This window comes from Bactrocera dorsalis, chromosome 2 (assembly GCF_023373825.1).
Source record: "Bactrocera dorsalis isolate Fly_Bdor chromosome 2, ASM2337382v1, whole genome shotgun sequence".
In the NCBI taxonomy this organism is placed as follows: Eukaryota; Metazoa; Arthropoda; class Insecta; order Diptera; family Tephritidae; genus Bactrocera; species Bactrocera dorsalis.
Window position 1 is genome coordinate 35,683,393 of NC_064304.1, and position 16,695 is coordinate 35,700,087.

Genomic DNA, 16,695 nt, shown 5'->3' on the forward strand with positions numbered 1-16,695 from the left:
GTTGACAGTTTGGCCGGTCGGAAGGACTTCGGAGTGCACCACATCTCGATAATCGAAGAAAACTGTCAACGTAATTTTGATTTTTGATCTGCTTCCGGGTCGTAAGCGTAGATCCAAGACTCATCGTCAGTAATAATACTGTTAATCGTCGATTCTCAATCAAAAATTCATTTATTTTATTGACGTGATGTTGATGGTCGCCCTAGATGCTTTTCGTTGTTTTCGCTTTCTCGATTCTCTTTCAGGGGTCACTTGCTTGCGCATACCATTTCCAATTGGAAAATATAATAAGAATTTATAATTACTAATGATGGATACAGGAAATGAAAGAAGGGGTAGTCAAAGTGTTGATTTTTGAAAAAATTTTGTTTTCCAAAAAAAAAATTTAAATATACATTTCAGAGTGGTTTCAGAAATGGAAATTGTTATACAAATTCTTATTCCTTCTATCTTGATAGTTCAAGTCGATAAGCCAGGCCGTTTTACAGACATCTTTATTTTCAGCGACCTTCAAACAAGCCGCGTTTATAGTTTCGAAGTTATTTGTAGGATCAGCTTTAAATTTTTAGAAAATATTTTTAAATGTATGTATGTGTTTCGAAAATATATGGAACAAAACACGATTTTTTGAAATTCTCAAGACGATATAGCTTCTTGAAGTTCAATTAATACAAACGACTGTAATCATGCCAAACTGACACCGAATTAATTTGAATGAGAATACAAAAAGTTTCAGACTACAACATCTTAATTGACTCAATTAGCAAATTGGTTACTTGTTTAAAGGGACACTTGCTTAATTAATAAGGTGTGGTGAAATTAACTTAGTCAATTAAGAAATTTTTATTTTAATCGAGTAGACAATTTGCTAATTGAGTCAATTAAGGTGGACATATTGTCCAGAAAAGTAGAATAAAGCATCTGAAAAATGCTTCTGCAATTAGATATTTTCTATTTATAAATTGTATATCAATTTTCTTGCAACAGAAGTTTTACTGAGCTAATATCTTTCGAATTCTTGTTATATTTTTCGAGTGTCCCAACCAATTCAACGTCATTTTCATTTATTCAACTTCAATATAACCCTTGTTTTATAATTATGCATTTAGTTGTTGTTTGTTTGCGCGATGCGTCGCTCCAGCACGATTAATTGGCAATATTTTGCAAAAATTTGCATGCAACTAAATTAATTGCGCCAATATTTGTTAAGCGAACATGAAAATAATGACAGCTGTCCCCAAGGGGTCTTCCGCCCACAGCCGGCTATTTTGCAGCCGTTGAGCCCCCAGCGACCGCCTTGTCTTGACAGTGCCAACGTACTTAACTCAAGTTCAGACGAGCAAAGTAGTCGGCAGTCGGTAGTCACCGCCACCAGTCAGCAGCCACCAGCTAACGGCGCTTACAACAATTTGTCTGCTTTTGTGTCCTCCACTTTGTGTCTGTGCTTTAAAGACAACGAACGCGTTGCTAAAATAATGGGCACACCTACAAACATACATACCCCTTTTATACACACATCCTCATTTTCGGCATACCACCCTCGCCATCACCATCACCAGCACCTACGTACACTGGCATCGTCTTGTCCTGTCGGGCCGCTTGCCTCAAATTAATTTTTACGAGGACACAATCAAAAAGCTCTTCACAAAAAATCTGACGTTGCAAATTTGGTTTTTCGAGCGTTTATTATCATGTATACTTTTTGTGTATGGCAGCGTGTAGCTGTGTGTGTGTCTGCAGCGTCGTAACTGCAGTTTGGTATATTTTTTCGTAGGGAAGGTCGGAAGTCTGCTGTAATAAGAGCTCGTGAGTGGAAGGGGGATGAGTGGGCATGGTTTTGGCTGAACTGGCAGCGGTACATTGGCCGAGCGGCGCGGCGCGCGGGGTGTGAAACGTGCGGCGAGGTTACGCTCTTCACACTGCGCACCAGACAGAAATGAGTGCATCATATCGATCGGTTTTTTACCACTTTTTGCTTTCTTTGCATTTTTACCGCAACACTTTTTTTCGCACACTCGCGCGCACTGGCATGTTGATTCGTTTGCTTGTTCGTGCATTCGCTCATTCGGCGGTTCGTTTCATTTCGCTGCCAGCGCGCTACCCCGCACCAACAACACGCCTGTACTTAGTGACAACACTGTTTTACCATTGCGACTTTTTTCGTGTGCACATTTTTTACGTAATTTTCATTTTGACTTTCGTTTACGAAAAATTGTGTAAAAACCAGGCAACATTAGCGCATGTCGTGCGCGTCTGCCACCCGCTCTGCCACACAGTGCGACTTCATAACTGAAACGCATGCATTTTTATTCCGTTTTTTCCACATTTTTTGTCATTTGAATGAGGACAACTACTGGCGCGCGGTGGGTGGTGGGCGTTCTGCGATGGTGGGTGTTAGGCGCTGTGGGGAAACATGGCGTATGAGTGATAAATTTGCGCGGCAAGGAGTGTTGCGTGCTTTTTTTTAGTATTTCGTGCTTTTTTAGGTGTGGGTGTGTGTTTGTGTTTGCTTTCCTGTAAGGTGCAGGATTTGGCGGTAGGTAGACGCGCAGACACGCAGACACACTGCCATAGCGGCGTTTTTGGGCGTCGCGTGTGAGCGAATGCACATGAACAACCGCTGTCGGGCGACGCCGCGCCACAACGCAAAGTGGCCCAAAGTGAGCGAGATGGAAAAACGTACAAAAAAGCCAAACCGCCCGCTTTTGATGCTTAAATACACGAAAAACTGCATATCTGTCCAAATTATGGCGAAATGACATACACGCACAGCACTCAACACTCATATACGCACACACGCATACCCACGCATTGGGCCATGTGCGTGTAAAGCAATGTAAACACACGCATGACAGTGTAAATGGCACAGACAAACACAGGCTCATCAGCCTTATGCGTTTTTATATGTATATTTTTTTAATGAAATTGCAGTCATTGCGGCGGAGCAAAAAATCTGCAACACAAAAATACGTCGAATTGCTACAGTTGCGGAGTGCAGCGCGGAATGTGGTCGTGGCGCGTTTGGTGGGTTTATCGGCAAAAGGTTTGTTAGCAACAGTCGTATGTAGGCAATGCATTTTATTGGTGCGAAATGAAATTGAACAATACTATGAACCATTGTGCGAAGGTGTGGCACGAAGCGTTAAAGGAATGTGCGGAAATTCGAAGAAGTTTATGAAACTAAAATAAATTAAAAATTAATTTTATGAAAAAAGGAAATATATTTGAAATACGACCAAATTAGCGCTATTTTTGTAAGTTTTAGTTGATTTGGAGCTTAAAGCGCTAGAAAATATGAAAAAGGCGTTTTGAAGTAAAGTTAATCAAGGAAAACTAATTTCTATAATGGTAACGGCCAAACCTGATAAAATTTCAAAATTGCAGGGAGATGCTTGCTAGGTGCAGTGAGAAAGTAATTAGAACGGAAATGAAAATACTTCAGCTCTAAAAGTATTCGACGCAGGACCCGCCGGGGAAAGCAAAGAAAGAGGAAGGCCTACACTCCATTGAAGACATCAGGTGGAGAAGGACTTGGCTACACCTGGACCTGGTATCTCGGATTGGCGCCAAATTGCGAAAAGAAGAAAGGACTAGCGCGCTGTTGTTAACGGTGACGGTGGCAATTATAATAAAGAAGAAGAATCAGTTTCCAAATCCATCAATTTTAATTGTAGCAAGAGAATGAAAAATTGGGTTAATTCTTATCATCCGCATGCTGAGTTGAAGACTATAAGGTCTCCTTTAATTTTTCTCAAATTATATATATAATACGTATATATTCCATATCGAACCCTATCAGCTTCCACGCTAAGACTCTCTGTGATGAATTCTTTAATGGTTGGTATTCATGTAAAAGTTTCAAGTAATATACTCAAAACGTAAGCCGAACGATTTTTTTTTCAAGTAAACTATTTATGGTCGTGAAATTTTTGGTGCCAGTATTTTCGAATTAATTTCGAACATAGGTCACTCAACTCTGTATAAAACACGCATAAATGTCACGCTTCCAACACAAAAATTCCGGATATGCTTTATTACGATTTTCGAAAATTTCGAACATAGAATACCTAACTCTGTATAAAAAACACTTAAATGTCACGCTTCCGACACACAAATTTCGGATAAGTTTTATTACGATATTCGAAAATTTCGAACATAGAATACCTAACTCTGTATAAAAAACACTTAAATGTCACGCTTCCGACACACAAATTTCGGATAAGTTTTATTACGATATTCGAAAATTACATAGGTCACTCTGTGTATGCATAGATTCACGCTTCCGACACAAAAATTCCGGATATGCTTTATTACGATTTTCGAAAATTTCGAACATAGGTCACTTAACTCTTTATAAAATACGCATAAATGTCACGCCTCCGACACAAAAATTCCAAATATGTTTCATTAAGATTTTCGAAAATTTCGAACATAGGTCACTCCGTGTATGCATAGATTTCACGCTTCCGACACACAGATTCCAAATATGTTTTATTACGATTTTCGAAAATTTCGAACATTGGTCACTTAACTCTGTATAAAACACACATAAATGTCACGCCTCCGACACAAAAATTCCAAATATGTTTTATTAAGATTTTCGAAAATAGATTTCACGCTCCCGACACAAAAATTCCGGATATGCTTCATTACGATTTTCGAAAATTTCGAACATAGGTCACTTTACTCTTTATAAAATACGCATAAATGTCGCGTTTCCGACACAAAAATTCCGGAAAGCGAATAATAAAAAAAGTAATAAAAAAACGTAGGAGTGGGTAGGTTCGGGACTTGAAATTGAAAATTGACATGAACGGGATAGGTATAGTATATGAGTATGCAATCTGAACTCATTAAATTGAAATGCCACAAAAGCATAAATGCAATTTAAATGTATGTACATATGTATGTCTATGTATATCAGGAAAAATTAAGTTGTATCTGCATATGTACATATATACTATAGATGTATTTGTATAGCATGAAAAATATGTAAACAACACGACATCTGTATGTATGCATTACAAGATATTCATTACAAATTAAAATGAATTGCAAGTGACTGCAACATCAGGTGGCAATAACAATAACAAAACACCAACAAAACAAACAACAACAACAACGGCTACATCAAAAAACAATTCGCATCACATTAAAAATACCGGGGATGCAACCAAAAATGCAATTGCAGCAAGCTCCAAGACAAAAACAATTGCAACAGCAGCGAATACATGCAAACACACTGACACACACTCAACGCCAACACACGCAAATAAACCGAAAAAAATCCACCCTTGCAACGCGCAGGCATTACACCGACCACCAAAGTACCGAAAACAAAAAAAACGCACACAAACAAAAACAACAATTGCGAAAATGAAAACAAGTAAAAATTGCAACGAGAAGCGAAATAAAACGAAAGACAAAAAATTAAACAGAAAAAAAATGTGGAAAAAGTGAAAAAAATGAAAACATGGAAAGCATACACTTTAGCCCGTGTGTTCAGGTGCATTACAGCGCAACAACAAAAGTTGCAATAAATATAGCGGCAACAAATGCAGCAAAAATGCACTGAAAAACACTACAACAACAATAGAAAAGTGCAGAAAAATATCACACGCTCCGCGCCAGGAGAGATTGTGGCGCGGCGAGGGGAGTGGTGGTCCATGCCGGAGTGAGCGCCGCAGGTGTTGCGTTGGCAGTCGGGCGGCCGAGACGCGCGACGACATTGAAATTTTTATGCATTCGCATCTTTGTCGCCCTCTAATTTGTATGGATTTCTTTTTGCACTTTCTACTTCTACTGCGCTGCTGTTCTCTACCGATTTTTTTCGGTTTGTCTTCAACTTTTTTTCCAAACTTTTTGTTTCATTTTGCGTGCAATTATAATTTTGTGAGACGTGCGCAACAAAAAAATTAAAAAAAAAAAATAAAGCACAAAAGAAAACAAATAAAAAAGAGAAAAAAAAGTACTAAAAGGAACCACAAAAAAAAAACCGAAAAATTGCGAAAAATAAAAAGTTATCTGACAAAAATGTCATGAAAGCAAACAAAAAATGCATGCAACAAACAAAATTGCTTCCCGAAAAATTATTCATAATGACAGCGGCAGACAGGACCTGCTGGGCAGAGTAGTCGTTGGCAGTGTTGGCGAAGTGCAACTGAGTGCAAGCAGCGGGCATGCAATCAAGGTGGGACAAGCACATAGACACATAGAATTGTGGCGGTGGCATTTTCGGTGACTTTGATAATGACAAATACATACTTAGCTGTTGCAGAGGAATGGAAATGCAGCAAAAAAAAAAATGTTGCAGGTTGTAAGCATGAGGTAATTTACTGTAGCAGTCATCTGTGTATTACTTCTATCTTTTTTCTTTTTTTTTGAAGCTTCACCCTCTGGAGGGGAGTTTTTGTCTCGAAAACGTGACATTTATGCGCCTTTTGCACAGAGTTGAGTGACCTATGCTTGAGAAATTCGAATATCGTATGAAGATACGGTTTCCTTCTAACAAGTAGGAGAAGACTTTTGCATTCAGGCAAAGCAATTGTAGCTCCTGAGTATTCTTATTATTATTTCGTGTGTGTATTTTAATCTATGCACTTTATTTTTTTATATATTCGGAGGCTTCATTATCTTGCCCACAAATTAAATCCTTTCAGCTTCTCACCCATTTATCTTTACTTGTCAAAAAATTTCAAAATTTTTCCGAAACACACCTAACAAACTTCTGAAGCTTCGTAAACGCCTGTCATTTTTTATAAATACGTATGCCATCATGAAAGAAATTATCATCGCCATATTTCTCACAGCTGGAAAAAGTATATCGAACAGTAAATGCATACGAATGGACGCTTCAAAATGTGCATGATGAAATATTGACTCATTGCAATGAAATATTGCAGAGAAAACGAAGCTGTAGCATTACAGTGAAATCATTCGCCCTCGACTAGAGATTCTTCTCAATCTGACACACAAAGCTTAAGCTCTAAGTTTGTGCATCTTGTACACCAACCCCAAATTTTGTTCATTGTCTTTTTGATATAAAGAAAGTAAGATTGACATCAAACATTGCGAAAGGTAGTATCTGGACACGTAGCTTTAAAAAATACCGACTACCTCTCTGACCGAGATTGTTCAACTTTTTCTGTGTCTTCATATTCCGCCCCCATTTTATTCTTTTTGTATAAATAGAAAGCGTTGTAATGTTAAAGTTGTGAGAGAGTTAGAAATCTGAGAGCGCTTCGATGACTTCTAACATTTTTTCAAAACTATCATCAATTCAAAGAAGCTTTTACGCTTTATATATTCCTGCTTTCAGCTCCTGCTTATACATGCGGAGAGCTTTAAGTAGCAATTGTTGGACTTTGCTGGAATCCTTTTCAAGTTAAAGAACTTCTATAAATTTCCATGTTTGTTCTATCGAGACGCGATCGTTATAGAGAAGCAACTTCTTCTATAATTTCAGTATACGCTTTCTCTAGGACTTCAGCTCATCGATGGAGAGCATTGACTGTAATTCACTGCGCGGTTCAATTTAGGCGATATTTTTTCCGATTTTTCAAACTTCAATTCTACCCAACTGGCTTGTTTTATCACTAATATTATTGATATCATTCATACCTCCGATAAACACTCCCACATATATCGAATTCGTAAAGTTTGCCTCTCTATACTTATAAAGAGGCTTTGATCATTTTCTCAAAACATATCGCAGTGATGTTGGGTTTTCTTTGTGCTAAAATGGCTCTCCAGCGGCTGTAGTTATATTCTAAAGCAATCTAAAGAAATCGTCATACTATTGAGGGTTATATTTTCTGAAAGATCGTCAGTCAAGAGTGGAGATATTGAACTGCTTGTTTTCAATTTTCAATACTTTATTGGTACATCTAGTTGACATAAAAATCCTAAGCATTTTACATTTGTATTGATTCTTCTTCAATGTTCTTAGCCAAAGAACGATTAATTATCGATAGTTTTCTATATCATTAGAGCAAGATGTGCTTTCAAAATAACCTCCCAAACTTGTTTCCTGGATTATTGATCTTAGAAATTATATGGACAAAAAGTACCGAAATTAAAACTCGCGTACCTTTGTTCATCGATTCGCATTATTCATTTAGATTTATGTGTGGGCTTAATAGGATTTAACAAAAAGTATTTATAATAGCAGAATCTGCAGAGGACACTGAGCTTTTGCTTTTTTCTTTCGCATTTCCAATATATTCTTATATCATCAAGACCTCGGCGGCATATGTAGAACACTTTCCGAAGCATTTATTGGAATTCTGACAATCTGTTGCCGGAAAAGGATCGGTTTTCGTTGCAGTTACAAGGATCTCACTATCGTGCGAATGGTACTTAGATATATTTTACAATGTTCATTTTTATATATCCATTGCCCTCTTTGGTTTACCAGTTAATTCGGTGTTTCTTCTTCATTCCATCAGATCACATATCGCTTTCCGTTTCTTCTTATGAATTCGTGACATCTTTAAGCTTTTATTCAGCTGCTTTGAACAGCTTAAATAGACTTTATTTTAGGTTCCGTTACTCTCCACCTTGCGATAAACATTTACATATACACGATATCCCAACCCTTCATGGGTGGATTCTCCACCAGTTGGGATTATTAGAGGTTAGGTTTGGTGCAATTTCATTTTTTTTTTTTTTGGTTTTGGTTTTCGAATATACATATGTATGTATCTACGCATAATTATTTTGCTCAGGTGCAAACTCTTTTTAAGCCGTAAAGCGCTGTTTTAAGAGCGTCTCATTGCAGAACTTAGAAATTCGGTGGCATATGTGGATGGGAAGGACGCCTGGTACACATGTAGTCGCATTGTAAACAAATGGATTCTGGAAATTTTTTATGCTTCCTTTTAAAGCTTTTTCGCACTTCATAAAGGCAAAAAATGAAAGACAGAAAAATATAGGAAAATGAGAAACGTCTAAAATATTTTTAGCCACGATTTTGTGCTTAGCGACTTGTCGACACTGAAATTAATGCATATTTCATACACCCGCGTACAGACGAACAACAACAATAAACAAACCCAAAAGCGAAATAGGGAAAAAGAAGCAAAAAGAATCAAAACGAAACTGTGGCAAGTACAGCATAGCAATGGCGTTGCTGCAGACGCACAACAACAAAGCGAACAACAACAGCATCAACAATTAAAGGAGTGCAGACAAGGACTCACGGCGCTAGTCGGAACCAATGCATTCATATGCCATAAATACATATCTGACGCGGCACCTGGTGCTAAAGGGAAGGCGGGGGGCCGCGGCAAGGTGAAATGAATTGAGCACAATTGCGCTGACAACATTGCGCGCGTTCGCGACAGCCACCAGAGGATCAAGGTGTGATTTCACAAAAAACCAAAAACAACAAAAAATGAGAATAAACAAAAACAATAACACGAAATTGTGTACAATAAAATAAAAATGTATATACATAAATACATATGTATGAATGCGGCTAAGTGGTGAAGAGAAAAAACTGCGCACCAAAAGCGATGAGGCAAACGACGCTGGTGAATAACTGCCGAAAAAATGATGGCAGGCCACCGCTAGACAGGTGTAGGAGCGCTGGAAGCGCCGTCGCGACATTTCGAAAGTGAAGCTCCTCTCTTGTGTATGTGTTGGTCTTGGTGGGAGTGTAGCAAATATGGTGAATTGGAGTGTTGATAAACATTCAAGTGCAGTACTGTTGAGCTGTGAGAATGGCAAACGAAGTCCCATACACACATGTACATATATTTGCTCGTGTGTGTTCTCATGTGTGTACGTATATGTGCATTCATAGGTGCGAACTCTGATAGCAACGATAATAATGCTTGCAGACAGGTATGATGCACTGCATTCACAACCAACACATTTACACATGGTGTAGGTGTATGAGTGTTGTTGCGCTAGCTGCACTTCGGAAGTGTTTGTATTGTAAACAACATCCGCTATGTGTGAAAGCGGTATTAAAAATGGGAGTTAAGCATTTAAACAAATTGAAATTCAACACTGTTAACGGAATACGAAAAAAGGCAACGGTAGTAGTTACTAAAAAAGAATGCTAAAAAAAATCAAAAATAAAAAGAAGAAAGAAAAGAGCGTTTATATCGACTGCAACGAAGCTACAATACGCTTTATAAGTGCATTTCTTATTGCTGATTGTTCCATTTGTATGACAGCTATATATTATAGTGATCTCATCTGAGCAATATGTTTGAAGTTTGTAGCGTGGCTGTTGAGGAAAACCCATGCCGAATTTCATGAAGATATCTCGTTAAACGAAAAAGTTTTCCTTACAAACAGTAGATTCCGTTGGTTCAGTTTGTATGGCAGCTATATGCTATAGTGATCCGATCTGAATAGTTTCATCGAAAATTGTAGCATAGCCTTAGACAATAATCTATACCAAATTACAAGAAGACATCTCGTCTAATGAAAAAGTTTTCTATACAAGCCCTTAATTCCGATCGTTCAGTTTATATGGCAGCTATATGCTATAGTCGTCCAATATCTGTCATTTCGACAAATCAGTAGCTTTTTAGTGAGAAAAGGACGGTTTTTTTTTAACAAAAATTAAAGTTAATTTGTAGAAAAAGGCGTAAAATTAATAACATTTTAACCTTCTGAGATCCTCCGGGACTTTTATATTGCTAAAACAACCTAATACCAATTGAAAGAAAAAACATGAAGACTTAATATCGATCCTGAAAATATGCTTTTGAAAATATCCCAGCGTTTCTAAAACCGAATATTCTACGAATCTAGAAACCGCACTCAAAAAATGGCATCAGAAAACAATTCCTATAAATATTGTTATACTTTCCATAAAAACACTTACCGCACTGACTTCAAATCGCCGCTAATAGACGAATTTGGCGATGGTTTCGAACTAAGATCTAAGGGTTGTTCACCGGTGGCATCACTGGGACTGGGCGAATCCTTGAGTGGTGGACTAACAGCGGCGGCCGATGTCTCTGAGGTAGTTGGTGTCGCCGAACTTATTTGCTGTTGCTGTTGTTGTTGCTGATGCTGTTGTTGTGGCTGTGTTTGTTGTTGTATCGGTGCGGGATGTGGCTGCTGCTCTTGCTGCTGCTGTTGTTGCATCAATTGTAGCCAATTAAAATCTAGATTTATCATTTGGAAAAACATCAAACAAAAAATGAAAATATACATATATATTCGTCTGCATTGCAACGCTAAGTGGCATCTGTTTATGCCGCGTTCACACTTACTTGGGTAACCAGAAATGACTGCTAACTGCGCGGCCATTGAGTCCATTGAAGTCATATTCGCTGGCAAATCAACTAAACGTGTCGTCAACAGCTTGTTCCAGTCGATGCGATTGTTGTTATTATTATTATTGTTGTTGCTGTTGTTGTTAATGTTATGCGTACTACTGTTGTTGTTATTGTTGTTAACAACAGGCGCAGTTGTTGTACTATTCACCAAATTCGCATGCGCTGATTCATTCGAATCGCTATCGGTCTCAAGCTGCTTTATTGTTGTGTTTCGTTTATTTTCGAACCGAATTGAAAGAAAAAGCACAAAATTGCGTATAACAGTAAAAAATGTGAATATGCATTTTCTTTGTTAAATTAATATTACTTAAATTTATTTTTACTTTTGTGAACTTATCTGCGGTGTGCTTTCCCAGTTCGAGTACTTCGGTTTACGAATTTGATAATTGTATGCAGAAATGCGGGTTTGAGGTAATTCCGCTTGATAGAAGTCACCAATACGTATAACGGCGTAAGTTCACCGCAAATAAGTTCTTCACAAATTATTATTTTTAGGTTCATAAGTCATTAAAACTACAATTTATTGGGATTAACGGAAAGCTTAGTTGGGACAGTGGAGTCATACGCGAAAATATTTATATTAATTAATTAAAATTTCCACTCAACGTAAAGGTAACTCTAAACTTTAAAATGCATTTTTTGTGATAACAGTTTTAGTTGTTTGCGGTTATTCCTAAAAATTTTTTACCTAAAATCCTTAAAACACTAACTCAGAAAAGAAACTTTCAACTTAAAACTCTCATAAATAATTTACATATATTGATCTTTAATTGAAACATGTTATACTCTGCCTCCAATTTATGCCTGATCATCTCGTAACTATACCATAAAGTTTTTAAGAAGAATCCGAGACAACGGGTTCGGCATTCAGAAATCAATATGGCACTCTTGGTTGACAACTCAATAGTCTATAAGCTCGTAACTAACGATTATAGTATAGTATTGGACCTGGATGGCAACTCCGTAGTCTACAAGGACATAACTAACGATTGCAGTATAGTATTGGACCTGGATGGCAATAGTCTACAAGCTCATAACTAACGATTATAGTTAGTATAGTATTGGGGAGTTTTGGGTATTTCCGATGATCGAAATTTATTACTTATTGATTTTTAGGTATTGGAAGCATACATATGTATGTGTTAGAGTCTTAGATCATTTCAAATCAAGAAACATTTTCTCGAGATTCATAATCTTAAAACCACGAACTTCCGCTTGGAGTGTTATGAACCGCTCCTTATTGCACAATAATTTGAGAAAATATTTTTGTTTTCATCTAAACTCGCATTTAGGGATAAAGTTTGTTGCAAATTGCGTCTGATTTCATGTAAGAACCTGCTAGTTATAACCATAAGATGTCGTAACCATAAGTTTTCTTACGGAATTCTGGAGAACCTTCTTAGAAATCAGTATACTTACTGAATTCTGGAGCGTTTGGAATCTATAAACCATTTTTATTGAAAAGGTAACCAAATTTTTTTAGCTATTTCTATCCACCGATGCAATATTGCCTTAAGCCTTAGCTGTTAGTCTAAAACAATGAAAAATATGTATGAAACACTAACCCTGTGAACGTGTTCCACTGAATCGCCGCCGACGGCGGACACAATGGGGCCCGCCGGCTCGGCTACTAGTTCTCCCTTCGCGTTCACCGTGAGTAATCTGCCGTCCACACAAAAATAACACTTCTCATTCGGCTTCCAATCGACCGGTTCAACGGTGGGCGTACGCTGCCGCTCAAGCGCTTCAGTGGCACGCTGCGGTGGATGCGTTGACGGTGGTGATGTAGTTACACTTGACAAGCTATTCTGATTGGCGTTAACGCTTGTGATGTTTGTTGTTGTTGTTGTGTTTGTGTGTGATGAATTTGTTGCTTTTATTGATGTATTACCGTTGTTGTTGTTGCCGTTGTGGTTGCCGCAATTTGTCTTATTATTTAATGTTACACTATTACTGTTATTACGGTGAAGTTGGTTGTGATTATGTGATGTTGTTGTATTGTCTAAAAACAAAGAAGGAAATGTGAAATATGCAAAGCAAAATAATATTATGGAGGGGAATATACGATTTTTTTATTGAAAGGATATTAGTTTTTATGTTCCTTTTTATTAAGTAGGTGCGTAACTGCGCTAAAATCAAACATGCGCCTGGATGTAGGCAACATTTTATTTTTTTTGTTATCAATTACTCTAACGTCACCGGTTATACAAGTATATGCATAATACTGAGTGATCTGGCAAGGAGAGTTCATTGCCGATATACTTTTAAAATCTATTCTTTAATTTCATGAAGATATCTTGTCAAACAAAAAAGTTTTCCATGAAACGACTTCATTTTGACCGATCAGTTTGTATGATAGCTATATGATATAGTGGGCCGATAAACTTCTTGTAAATAAAAATACGTGTTGAAATTTCCGGAACAAAATTTCAAAAACTAAAGGACGATTTCGCTTATATACAAACATACGGACTTAGCTCGTCACGCTAGTCATTTATATACATAAATCTTCTGACCGTGTGTTTCCTAAAACCGATTTTGATGAAATGTGTGCATGTTCAAGGAGATTCGGGAATGGTTTAGATTTACAATTTGGTCCACTGGAAAATGTTTTTTAAATAATTTTTTCATCTTTAATCAATTGTTATTTTTGAAATGTTTGACCGATAGCGCTACCATCGCAGTATCCACTATTCAAACCTTAAATTGGCGTAAACGTGCATTAAACAAAACGATGCCAAAATATAAGGCGACATCTGTGGATCAAGTTTTTATATTGTGGACAGATTTGTTCGTTCTTAAGTAATAAATTGGGTGATTCAATACATCTATGGGTAGCTATAACATTTTTTTCATACGTGCTATTAGGATATCTTGACAGGCAATTTAAAATTGCAAAAAGTCTGGCATAAAAAAATAGCGGCATAACTGAAGTGTTGATAAAAAATTTGAGATATACAGAAATCTTTTCAAAGCATTGCACAGAGCAATACAATATTTAAACGGGAACGATGAATACATATATGCGTACAATTTCAAACTGATCCTTCCTGAAAAATAATAAAATTGCTAAATATTGGGAATGGTAGAATAGAACTGCAATCAAATACACAATGCAATGAATTAAAACTGGCTCATTTATCATTCGATGAATAATATACCACGGGCATCCCAAAAGACTGATGCCATAACCTTGCAAGCCGATTTTTTTTGTCGATTGGACTCGATTGATTTCACTGATGCACAGCCCAAATTCAATAGTTTTTTTACCCCAAAAATCAATTCTTTCTTAACGCACGAGATGCTTTTTGAGTCATTTTTGTTGCTTCATCAAAAATGCGATTATTCCTTAACTAATACTTAAAATCTAACAGATATCATATAGATGGTATTAGAAGTACTACCTATGTATCAGCTACAGTAAAACGTAGGCGGGTCCTCTAGTATATGTATATAATTCATAGGGTCTCCACCATTTCCTTCTGTCTTACGAACTTAATATATTCTACTTAGGGCATAAAAATAATCTACTTCCGCTCACCTGTAACAGCTTGCGCCTCCCGATCCTCCTTAGCCTTTATGGAGTCTTCTACGCAGTTGCTTTGTTGCGTATTTCCTTTGTTTTGTTGCTGTTCTTCGGCGTTCGTTCCGCCTCCGACTGTGCGCTCGTGTGTTTGCTCGTATTGAAGATTGTGTTGGCTGTTGTTGTTGTCTGTTGCAGTGCCGTTGCTCTGGCCGTATGTTGGTGATGATGATGATGACTGTGCACTCTTGGTGTCTGTGAGATCGTTGATCGATTTTGGTTGCTGCAAATGTGTAATCTTCTGCTCCTCGACAGGCTGATCGTTGTGTTTTTGTTGTTGTTGATCGTACTCTGTTGATGTTTGCCGTTCTACTGGGATTTGTGGGGCTACTGAGGTCGCTGCTGTACTGGCGGCGGCTGTTGCTGCTGGCAATTCTGCTGTTGCTGCTGTTTCGGCTGGCGATTGTACGGTGTGATTGTTTGTATGGACGCGCGTAGTTAATGGCTCTTGATATTGCTTCCATTTCATGCGTTCCATCAACTCCTCAGCGATCCGTTCTAAGCCTGTGGACGAAGCGAAGAAAATTCATAAAACATTCATTAAAATCGATTACTTTCTGCAGAATTAAATTAACTACTTAAAGTGCTAATTAAAAGTTGTGCGAGAAAAAAAAAAGTGTAAAGTAATGGAGTAAGGTAGCAATTCTTCACGGTAATTGATGTCATTAACATGGCTGGTGGGGTGTATTAAAACATCATGTTATACATATATATAATAAATGTATGTATGCGTGGGCTTATCATATATGCAGATATGAGTATGTATTATTCACTAGCAGTTTGAGTGCCACGCCTCTAACTGAAACTTTGCGCGCACGCTCTGCCACTCCCAATACGTCCACGTACGTGAAGACGCATATTTTTTGCACTCTAAAAAATCGAATCCAGTGCGTTGCTTCTGCTTCATTCCCACTAAGCGTGTGACGTTCACAATCTGTTCGCAATCCCAAATAAAGTGCAAATTATTAAAATCAAATAGAGCCACAGCTGGTTTATATACATATATTTACTTATATATCCACATGTGAATAACCTATATCTACTTCGTGAACCCTATCAAATATTCAGCAGCGAAATGCCCAACTATTAAAACATCAAAACCAGTAATAATTTTCACAACCAACCGCCTTATGTCTGCATAGAAAATGGAAGTCATCGTAAAGACTTTTTTTGATGTCATTCATATATCTATAGTACATAGTATTAAACAAATTAAAACATAGAATGATAATTACTATATAACTATTGTAAGTCTATTCTTAATGCCTTAGCCATGTTATTAGAGAAGATAGTGTAATTTTGTAATATAGAGGGACACGTGCAACTCCCTACGCTGCCGCTACTGCTCTAATAATATTAATATACCGTATGTGTTATACAAGGGTTCAGAGCGTTTCGTTATTGGTACTACTTTTTTTAATTAATGTTGGAAAATATATTTAATTCGACTTCTGCCTTCGTAGTACAATTTTATCGACTTCAAAATTAATCTCCTGTCTTAAACAAGAAAAATAAATATAGTCGACTTAGTAAATACATCGATTAATATTTATCGAAAAATAAAATCGATTTTTTTATCGAAAATGAAATCGATAATTTTATCGAAAATTAAGACCAATTTGCTGTCATATATTGTTACATATAACTAACATTGTCATATGTTACTCATCCGTTGTTAAATTTCCAAAGAAAGTTTTTCAAGAAATCGTAAATAATGCTATTAAAAATTATACTTTTTATCGATAATATTCCGTTTTACTAAAAAATAAGAAACAAAAATAAAATCGACTTAGTAATTACATCGATTAA

The 16,695-nt window shown here is 37.1% G+C and overlaps 1 protein-coding gene across 12 annotated transcripts in view; it reads right to left on the reverse strand.

The window, feature by feature from the left end:
* Positions 1 to 16,695, reverse strand: part of LOC105226331 (uncharacterized) — a 276,869-nt gene that overhangs the window by 23,243 nt on the left and 236,931 nt on the right. For 11 of the 12 annotated variants that reach the window (XM_049450572.1, XM_049450574.1, XM_049450571.1 and 8 more), the window contains 4 exons: positions 14,845 to 15,390; positions 12,869 to 13,305; positions 11,238 to 11,499; positions 10,844 to 11,129 (listed from right to left, as the gene is read on the reverse strand). In XM_049450572.1, coding sequence (XP_049306529.1) covers positions 10,844 to 11,129; positions 11,238 to 11,499; positions 12,869 to 13,305; positions 14,845 to 15,390 — 1,531 coding nt within the window. The remainder of the gene's footprint in view (positions 1 to 10,843; positions 11,130 to 11,237; positions 11,500 to 12,868; positions 13,306 to 14,844; positions 15,391 to 16,695) is intronic. The other variant, XM_049450577.1, reaches the window with a different exon arrangement.